Source organism: Dendrobium catenatum, unplaced genomic scaffold (assembly GCF_001605985.2).
Source record: "Dendrobium catenatum unplaced genomic scaffold, ASM160598v2 fragScaff_scaffold_1631, whole genome shotgun sequence".
Lineage (NCBI taxonomy): Eukaryota > Viridiplantae > Streptophyta > Magnoliopsida > Asparagales > Orchidaceae > Dendrobium > Dendrobium catenatum.
Genome location: NW_021320093.1, coordinates 205,535 through 216,639, shown reverse-complemented (window position 1 = coordinate 216,639; position 11,105 = coordinate 205,535). Strand labels below are relative to the sequence as shown.

General features: G+C 36.4%; 1 protein-coding gene across 2 annotated transcripts; it reads right to left on the bottom strand.

The window, feature by feature from the left end:
- Positions 1 to 3,919: 3,919 nt before the first annotated feature.
- LOC110107674 (nicotinamidase 2) lies at positions 3,920 to 6,818 on the bottom strand. 2 transcript variants are annotated; one of them, XM_020837994.2, is made up of 2 exons: positions 6,048 to 6,818; positions 3,920 to 4,269 (listed from the first exon to the last, which is right to left on the bottom strand). In XM_020837994.2, the coding sequence occupies exon 1, from the start codon at positions 6,666 to 6,668 to the stop codon at positions 6,060 to 6,062; it is 609 nt and encodes a 202-aa protein (XP_020693653.1). In that variant the 5' UTR covers positions 6,669 to 6,818; the 3' UTR covers positions 3,920 to 4,269; positions 6,048 to 6,059. The 2 variants fall into 2 exon arrangements, with proteins under 2 accessions (XP_020693653.1, XP_020693652.1); XM_020837993.2 differs by lacking the exon at positions 3,920 to 4,269 and adding an exon at positions 4,486 to 5,143.
- Positions 6,819 to 11,105: the final 4,287 nt, after the last annotated feature.

The window sequence follows — 11,105 nt, the reverse complement described above, 5'->3', positions numbered from 1 at the left end:
ACATTATACCTTTTAACTATGGTGAATTTCTTCTTTAAGCCATACATGTGACACTCTGGCAACTTGCTCTTCAACAAGTCATCCATGTACATTTCAATGTTTCTCTCATTTTGTCTTTATACACTCAGCCCTTCATCCACTAGTCAGTCACCCTCATATTTTTCTATCCAAATCGCATCACAATATATCAGTGTAGTTCTTCACCTGGCAATCATTAGGGTGCATCTTGATGTGGTGATAACTTGAGAATGCATCAAAAAAGATCATCACCGAGATCCCAAATGTCAAGTCAACAAAGAAGTCGATTTGGAGAAGCAAGTACTTGCCATTTGGACACCTAGAGTTCAAGTTGTTTAAGTCCGCACACATCCTCTATTTTCCACTCACCTTCTGAGTAATTACCATGTTCGACATTTAGCTACGATATTACACTTCCCTGATGAAACCGGAATCCAAAAATTTGTGGACTTTCTGCTTTATGCGTTGGATAGGGATGGTTGCAATCTTCCTTATCTTCTCCTTCAATATTTATCCCTAGCATTTCAGTTATTTTTCAATCCTTGAAAGCTTAAGCGAGTTCATCACAATGTTCCAAGCTGAGGGACAAGCATATTCGGAGTCCACTATAGATTGCTTCATATTGTTGGGACCTCCACTATTTTAGTGGTCTCCAATCTCGATCATCTATCCACTTCAGTTGTAGCATCTCCTACAACAAGATCACCACTTTCCCTACATCTTTTGAGTAGCAGACTTGCAACTGTGTTAGTGGTCTTAAGTCCCAATCTTCTCTCCACTTCAAGCTATTGAAACTCCTCAAGCAAGATCACCACTTTCATTCCAGCTATCAACTAACAGGCTTGACATTGGGTTAGGTCGCCCTTCACCATAATCTCCTGGCCTCTAACACGGAACTTGACCGTCATATGTTGAGATGATTGTCCTGAAAGTATTTAGGAGTGATTGGATAAGGATTGCATTATAAGTGGTAGGAGTGTCCACTATTATAAAGTCGGCTATCACATCATCCTGGTGCTCTCCCTCGCCCTATGTCATAATTACGATAATCATTATTTCGATCTCTCACCTCTCAATAGAGAAAACATATAGAGGACCTGTCATAAATGGTAAGTCATGAAGCAAGTTCATTTTATCAAAAATAGGTTTAATATTATACTAATAGAGCTCATTATATCTATAAGGATGTTGTTAATCTGATAGTTAGCAATCAATATAGTGACCATCACGACATCATTGAAAGGATTCCCACTTGTCAACTTGTTTGATTCAATGATAGTGATATGGGCAGCTTCAATTATTATGGTTTGGGGCATAATCATCAAGTTAATTCTCTCATTCGATGTCTCTTGAGACTTGTGCCATCAGACATCTCAATCCATCTCATCCTACGAAACTACCCCAATGAAATGGATGACACAAGCAAGAACTAGCTCATTCCCTAGTCCTTTGTAGGCACCACTCATGCTTGCCTTCCCAAATCGGCTAGAACAAACAATTTAAACTTTCTAGCATTTATCAAAAACTACACAAGGCATCGAAGGTGGCTGCACTCCTTCAATTCATGTCTGTGGTCTCTGTGGAATGTGTAAAATTTGAAGTATCTCTAGGGTAGGTGCCGCCTTCATCAATATTGAGTTCTTAAAGAAATATTTGTTCTGAATGGCCTCCACCAACTCAACTATAAACACATGTAAAGGGGTGATGGTTGGGTATTGATGAATGCAATGTACTCCTCATATGGGTGAGCTACATAACACTTCATTCACGGGACAGGTGGTCTCGTGATTCTAAGTGATCTCTCTAGTTTTGTGGTCCTTTACTGGCCGTAATGGCATCAGTCCCAAGACACTTCTTGCCTCCATTCCACTCTATGTGCCCTCGGGTGACTTCTATCATGCCCATTATTTTGGTAGCGATCATGCCTTGTTGATAGTTCATTGAGGCGAGTGGTTGAGGAGGACTTGACTACACTGTTGTATTCTTCCGCATTTAAATGGCTATTGGCGAGTTCCAATAACTCGGCCAATATTTGTGATAGCTATAGATCAAGAGCACACCTGAATCGTCCTTCCTATAGTTGTCCTTCCTATAGTCCTTGGGTTAACATGACCTACGTGATAGCTAGCTATGTGTCCTTAACTTCTAGCATTTCTCTTTGGACCTAACAATGAAGCTCCTCAATGACTCACCAGGTATTTGTCTCAACTTCAAAAAAGCTTATGAGCTCTTGAGTGAGCTCTAAGCACTCATGAATAATGTGATGAAAATACTCTTGAACTCATAAAATGAGGTGATAACACCTAGCGACAAGAAGGAAAAGCAGCCAAGAGTAGACACTAAAGCATGTACTTGATGATTATTAGCAACATTGCTAACTCAAAGTACATGATGTGGTAGGCAAGGTCAAATCTTCCTCAGTATGACTCCATGAGGACATCTTGAACTTAGCAGGTGGTTTTTCATCTACAAACTCCATGGAAAACGCATTGTTTAGCTTTGGCTCACTCCTTACTCGTTTAAGCGAAGGGATATATTCTTCATCACTAACATGGATGTTGCTGCTATCAGTGGTAGGTTTTGAAGTTAGCAACCCAATATCTTGCCTTCTTCGGCGAGCTACCTAGTCAGATGATCCTTCAGGGGTACTGTCTCAGGGCATTTCTATGAATTCGGCCCAATGCATCTTAAATCATCTTAGTGATTCTCTCCTCCATCTCCAGCAAGTCACAATATGTTTTGTAGTTCTAATCTCTAACTAATGACTACTAAATTTGTTACTCTTCATCAAGTACCTATCTTCTGGTTACGAACCCTAGGGATGGATGGAAAGTCCTTCAAGCAAAACGTAGCTACAAGCCAAGAACAACGTAGTCAACGAAGTTATAAACATAGGCTTTATCTGTGTATGATTCTAGTAGTTTAAACTGGGATATCCTTGGAAGGAGTATGGCCTTAGTTGTCGATAATTACTATGGGAGGAGCAAGCTCTCCTCGAGCACGTTCTCCTCAATGTAAAGGCCTATCTAACAAGTCTTATGGATGAACTCACCAAGAAAGAGCACATCTTTGATCCAATCCTCCAAAGGCAAGCTATGATGGGATGAATTCATGTTTGCTAATGAACTAGTTCTAGCAACTAACCCTCAAATCAAGGTTTCTTCTAGACGAGTGTTATTGTAAGTAAGTGTCCCCTCCGGCTGAACTCCTTAATAATTACCTGAAAGTTACCTACATAGACATACATATACATACAATATTTATAAAATCTGTTTTCTTGAATTCCCAAAGTCATTTTAAAAGATTGTTCTTAAATAGAAAAATTCTATCCAATTCAAGGAGTAAGAGCAAATATTTTATATATGATCTCATATCTCAAATCATCTTTGGTTATGAAAGAATAGATATCTGCCATGTCCAATTACTAGCATTTTCCATTGTAAAAATATGGGTTTTTTTTTTAAAAAAAGCATATAGCATTAATAAAAGAAACCAAATACAAACTACTAAATGATAGAAATTCTATCACATTCCTCCCTTAACAAAGAAATAAAAGGAGAAATATTATTATAACTAATATCATCTCAAATAAAATCACTAAAAGGTGGCTGATTTTTGTTCTCATCATGCCATACTAGGTGATTTTTATTGGGGTGTTTTTTTTTTCCTAGTGAACTTCCATCAAGGTTTGTTGACTTGATTAGGAAGGATAGTGATAGGCTTCTTTTTCCTTAGTAGGTTGTATATTTATTTTCTTGTTTAATGCAATTTGCAAATCTTCAGAAAAAAAAATCACTAAAATAAGCATAGTTAGCACACAAATCAGCTAATTTATTACTATTCCTATTTGAAAAATGAAATAAAACTTGATTGAAATTCCTTAAAAAAGATAAATTCTCCCTTTCGAATAAATCATTATTCCGATTGGGTTTATCCAATGAGCTTTGAAGAAGCTTGATAACACTGTAATTATTACCTTTAATAATAATACATTTAACTTCAAACATCCAATCTAGCAAAACATTCTTTAAAGAGAGAATGGACAACAACTCCAATTGAGTTATATCCCAATGAAGACAAATGAACCAAATGCAAACAAGAATCTTCCTTTATGATCTCTGAACACTCCACCTATACTTGCTTTATTGGATCTCAACAAAGAAGCATCAATGATAATTTTAATCCATTCGGGAAGAGGATGGTGTCAAGAATTGTGAGACAACTGAGAAAGCTGATTAGCACCCCGGTATTCTGAAATAAGATTAGTATGAGAAGAGGTAACAACAAAACTAATTGCATTAGTAGCGATGAAAACCGAACTATCTTCAATTCCACCATGCCTAATTTTATTCATACACTTCCAAGAAAAAAAAACAGTTGAACAATACATATTTATAAAAAAATAATTAGAATTTGCTAACTTTTCCAAATTCTTATTACAATCCTCAAGAGATGAGAAGAACGGAATAGCAAAACCCCACTTATTCAGATACATTATAACTTGAATGAGCTTTACACATTTAACTGCTATGTGATCCGAATTTTCAGTAGAAATACAAACTCTTGGACAAGCATTATAGTCCAATAATCTTACATAAGAAAATCATTCGTTGGAATTGCATTGCTAATTAGCCACCACCAAAATAATTCAACCCGACGTCTCAATTAAAGTATTTTTATTCAATACTAATAATTATCTTTCACAAAATCTTCACCCGAATCTTCAATAGCTAATGCAATTATAGATTTTCCATAAAGTTTTATTTTAAGCTCCAATTAATCATACTGTAAATTAGAATGAATCTTAATTAACTTAATAACATCAATCAATTGTTCACCAAAAAACAACTCCAGCTGAGCCTCATTCCATTTACCGTCCAAAATGAAATTGTCAAGAGAATTGCCAACCTCATCCAATTTCACAACAAATGTTAGGTTATCTTTCAATACTTCTATCAAGAACTCATGCATCCTTTAGGATATTAATAGATACACCTATAGCACCTTTCCATCTTATAATAGGACGAAGAAATTTTGCACCATTAAGAATAATCCTCCAAGTTGATGAACTATTTTCTTTATTTCAGAATTCCAAATATCATTTCGATATTTTGCCATCAGGTTCCTGTTAAGAAGAGAATCTGGATTAGAAATGAAATTCCAAGCAAGTTTAGAGGACTTACTTTTGAAGCAACTAAATGCAATCCATGGCCACCCCTGTTCTTTGCTTTACATAAAACATTACAAGCAACATAATGAAGCCCTTGATTACCATTATGCTTATGCCAAATAAAATTTATGCACATTCTATCAAAATCATTCAATATTCCCATAAGAACTAATGAGTGAGTAGATAGAAATATAGGAAGAGAAAGAAAAGCCTATTTAATAAGAACAAGCCTCACTGCAAGAGAAATAAATATATTTCCCCAAGCATTCAATCTATTTAATGCCTTCATCATATTTTTAAAATCTGAAATAACAAGTATCCTCAATGCGATCTTAACACCAAGATAATTCATCTCATTGACAACTTTGAAACCCAAAAGTTGTGAAATAACATTTTTCTTCTTTCTTTTAAATGATTTACCAAACAAAATAAAAGATTTCAGAATATTGACCTTTGCCCATACCACTTGCAATAATCTTTAAGAATATCTTTCACTTTCTTCACACTCCTACAATTTGCTTCAAAAAAAATAAGAATGTCATCTACATAAAGCAAATGAGAATTTTTTTTTTTGCGCATTTCGAGCAACCTTAATTCCAAGTTTCCTCCCTCCTTGAGCAAAATCATTAGATAAAAGTTGTGAACACATGATTAAAACCCATAAAAATATGGGTTTAAGATATTAGAACACTCAAATTTCAAATATAGAATCTCCCATATTTTAAATCTCCAAATCGTACTGTTTCAGCTTTAAGAGTTTGCATACCCAAAACCTCTTTCCGTTATTACGCTTAGAAAGCCCAAAATAAGTTTCGTTCCGAAAAACACACGCAAAACATGCAGGGACAAAGAAATTGACCTGGTTCAGCAATTAGCGCTTGTGCGAAAGCGCGGCCTTAAGCCTCAAGCAATCCACCAGATACGCGAATCCATAGGCCATATTCTTCAGTGTAGCCTCGTGCAAGTCCCTATTCGATGTTCCGGTGGCGTCAGTAGAAAAAAAAACCCTAAACCCTTTAACGAACGCTTCTCTGGCCGTCGTCTCGCAGCAGAGGTTCGTCATCACCCCCGTCACGATCACCTCCTCCACGTTCAGTTCCCTCAGCGTCTCTTCCAAACCAGTCCCCGCAAACGCACTGTAAGTGTTCTTCTCCACCACCCGGTCACCCTCGCGCCTGCCGATGTCAGGGAGGAGCTCGGCGCCCGGCGTACCGTCGAAGATAAGATCACCGTCCCACCACTCGCCGAGCATGCCATAGTCCTCAGGCGAACGGTGGCGATGTCGTGTGTAGAAGATGGGTATACCAGCGGCGCGGCAGATGCCAACGGTAAATCGGAGGGCGGGGAGGATAGGCTCCGCCATGGTAGAAAAGTAGTTCTGCATGTCTATCACTAGGAGAGCAGCCGATTTAGGGTTTGGGTTGCGGTGCCGGATTTCATACTCTTTGTACGAGGCGGCGGAGGCGGCGGAGGCGGCCATTAGAGCAGGTAAAGTTAAGCAGATGGATAGAAAAGCCAGTGTCCCTTTGGAAAAATTATTAAGCGCGGTGGACGCATCCGCGGGTTAATACACCCCATAGACGTTTATGGGGTGATCTTGAGCATGAGGATTGGCCTCTAGTTGGGAGAAATTATTCTTTGTGAAATTCGGATGGGGAGTTTTCATTATTATTGAGTATATTTAGTAAATACTATATAAATATTATAAATTTTTTACTGAATATTTTTTGCAGAGTATTTTTATAATATTTATTGAATATACTTAGTGACTCGGACTGGAGACGATTGTCCCGTCCAAACTTTGCACAAAAAATCTCTTTATGGGGAAATTTAATTGGTTTGGAGTCCAGATGTAGTTATACAACCGCTACTTGTGAATTGAATAGGTGGATATTTAATTAGATGTTATTTTTTATTTTGTCTTTAATTATATTGTCAGTCTGATCGATTTGATCTGATTAAGAGTTTCTAAATTTTTTGAAAAGAAGTTTAAGCTTGGCGCTCCATTTTAAGAAAAAATCCGTAAAAGATCTCGAATCCAAATATTTAGGACTTTTGCAGAACTTTTGATATCTGATGAGATAGAACAACTAAGGAACAACCGATGGAGATTGACGAGAACATTGCATTCTTCATGGAGATGGCATGCTCATTTGATGCAAAGGGTGAAAAGAGGTATGCAAACATCTAGGAAGCAAAAGTTAATTTGGTTGGAGCTGCTACAAATTTCAAACTTTCGATAAATTTCTAATCTTAGTTATTATAAGGGTTTCCCAAGTTTTTTTGTATTTTTTTACATGGGCTATACTATGTGAATAGAATGCCTGTGCAAAAATAAATAGCAGCACAGCACTAGAATGGGGTTTAGCTGCTCAGAAAAATTGTTTCAAAGCTCAGTATAAGCACAATAAATACACAGTAATAGCTCACTGATACATAGTAAAAACTACTATTTATTGTGCTTGTAGCCGCTGTATGAATAAAATGGTGCGCTTTTACCAAAGGGATACGTATTAAAAACTACGTATTTATTGTGCTTTTAGCCGCTGTATGAATAAAATTGATATGTAGTAAAAACTATGTATTTATTGTGTTTTATCTTCGTATTTACTACTATTTTACTTCGTATTGACAAGGTGTGTATAAGGAGAATGTATATTTTGCTAAGATTAATTTTTTAACTGAGAATATTAACGTGAAGGCAACTAGAACATAAATCTCTTCACCTTCAAGCCAGATCAAGTTCTCAAACATGTTTGAATGCTTAAATGAGGAATTCATAATCAGGGCAGCAACCACTCATCCGAGGCTTGAGTACATAAGGATGATGAGGGATATCATTGCTTCAGAGTTATAATTATATTGATTTTTAATTTTAATGATTACTTGTTAAATTAAAAATAACTTTGTATTAAACTCAATATTTGTATTAAATTCATTGTAATAAAATGAGTTGTTTTAATTTAGATCATATTACTAAACGTGTTTTCACTTTGTATTAAATGTGTAAGGAATGATTTCTTGATAATGTCAATATAATTTGTGTATTTATTGTGCTTTTATTGCGTATTCATAGTACTTTTACACTTCTTTAACTATGTATTCACTACATTTTTACTATGTTTTTACTCTATATTCACTGCTTATTTACTGTGTAATCAACGGTATCAAATCTGTATCATCTTCTTCAACTTCAAAACTAGGTTGCATAGTTTTTAAATTTTTTAGTTGTTTTAATTCATTTTTTACTTTTTTTTTTATTGTGCTTTTACTACATATTTAGTGTGTTTTACTGTGTATTCACTGCATTAACTGCGCTTTTAGTGCACGTTTACTATGCTTCACTTTGTTATTATTGCACTTTTTCTACGTTTTTGTTGAGCTTTTATTGCACTTTTATTGTGTTGTTCTATATCGCACACCATTATACTTTTTATGTTATTCAACATGTGTGAACTTAAGGAATAATACAAATGCAGAAGGAATGAAGTATTAAAGGAATGCAATATTATTTTATTAAAATTTATATGATTTATTATTTACATGAAAAATTAATTAAAGAATATAGTATAATATGAATCAAAGATAATACAAAGTGTACACAAAAATGCATATTATTTGTGTATTTACTGCATATCGAATGTGCATTCAGAATTGAACTTGTAAGAAATTTGTTTGATAAATTTTCAAAAACCTTTACAGCGTATTAACTACATATTAGCTATGTATTTACTGTGTCTCAATGTTCCTTCAAAATTGAACTTACAAGGATTAAATTTTTTGATAAATTATTAAGAAACTTTAGTGCATATTTACTATGTATCAAATGTGCCTTCATAATAGAACTTGTAAGAAACATTTTTTTTATAAACTTTCAATATTAAATAATATTTTTATTTGACTCTTTTATTAATTATGTATTGACTATGCCAAAATAAAGACCACAAAAAATAAAAATAAAAATTAAGTACAAAGAGAAAAATAATTCACAATCTGCAAAACACAAATAAATATAAGCTATTTACATGACACGATTAAATACCAAAAAATAAGAGGAACTCCAAAATTTCTCTTACAACCAAACGTTGTAAGGGCGGGTCGAATAAAAAACAAGCATAACTCAAAATCATAAACTCTACGACCTAGCTGGGCATGTTGAACCCTACTCGGGGGCGTTACCCCCTTGGACCCCTACCAGGAGGCGTTGCCCCCTCGAACCCCCAATATATTTCCCAAAGTGTATACAAGTGTTGACCTCATTTATGTATGAGGTTATTAAGACCCACTTGGGTTTCTTTTTGGTGACCCAATGATTGAGAAGTCTCTACTTCCTAATCATATAAGTCCTAGGTAAGGCCCAATTCAACCTCAATCAAATTCAACCACACCCTCCAATTCAATCCCTGACCTAGCTTCCAATCAGCATTCAATCAATTTCCAAATCACATCCAATCAATCTCAATCATCTAATTGACTTTCACTGATGTGGATGAACCAAGTCCAGCAATTCAACTCCTAAATCTAATCTAAATCCAACATTCCAAATCAAACATTAAAGTTAAGGGCCCAAGTCCTGAAACCCTTTCTAGGTGATTTTTTTTTGTCACCTTGAGCCAAGTACAACAATTGGCATCTAATTCAAAGTCTTTCAATTGCATTTTGATATGACATGTCTCTAGTGTCAACCCTCCAAATTTGAACTCATTTGGAGGACTCTAACCCCAAAAACTAGGTTGATTTTCTAAAAAATGCAAACCCTCAAATATTTACAACTTGTGCCACTAGACATTCTATCCAGTGGAATTTGACCTTGGGACCCCTTCCAAACCTTCCAGCCATATCCATGACCTTTGTTCTAACATTTTTACCAATAACCTATACTTTTCTAAACCCAGTTTGACCCAGTATTAACCATGGATCAAAATGACCAAAATGCCCTTTAAGAGGATTTTTTATCTTTTCCACAAAATCCTAAAAGGCCTACCCCAAAATCCAACACTAGACCCAAACCCACTTTTTGGTTTGACTTGGTTGACCATGTCAACCATAGTTGACCAAAATATCCTTAAGGGTTTAAACACCCATCTTAAACCAAATGACCTCTCTTTGAGATGAAACAATTATTATTGGGTTTATATCATCAATTTGAACTCAATGGGCCCAACCCTTGACCCTAGGTCAACTTGGTTGAACAAGTTCACAAAACCCCTCCATACATTTCCACCTTCTCAAATTCTTTGGCCAAGACCTCCCCAAACCCATTCAAAATCATGGGTCACCTATTGGGTCCTAAAGATACCCTCTTAAAGACTCAAGCCTTGGGCCCACTTGGGTTAGTCATTTGGCTTGACCTAAGTGACCAAACAAGGGTTTCCCTTGAACCAACTCTCAACTCTAGTTCAATTGCATCAAGCCATTGGTGGCATTGGGTTCCCCATGACCCAATGCATTTACCTTGGTTGGCCCAGGGGTCAACTTGGGTTAGGAATTAGGCTAACCCAAAGTGGTCAAAACCACCTTGGGTTGAGCCATTTCCCAACTTAAGCTTAATCAAGCCTAACCAAGACTGCCACTAGGTGGCCCTAGGTCAAAGGCACCTACCATGGTTAGCCCAGCCATTGGGTTGACTTGGGTTAACCTCTAGGATAGCTCAAAGTGGTCAAAATAACTTTGACCCGTGCCACTTTTCACCCTAGGCTCATTTGAATCCAATTGACACTTGCATTGTGTTCATCATGACCCAATGCACATTCTACATCCAACCTAGACCCAAGTTCAGCCCAAATTGACCCAATCCATATAGGTTTGGGCCAACCTGAGCCACCCAGGCCAAAGGGCTCTTCCATGCCTAATTGGACTCACTCACGAGTTCGTCGGACCCCAGCAGCCTTTTTTCAGCTCGACCTAACCCAGCCCC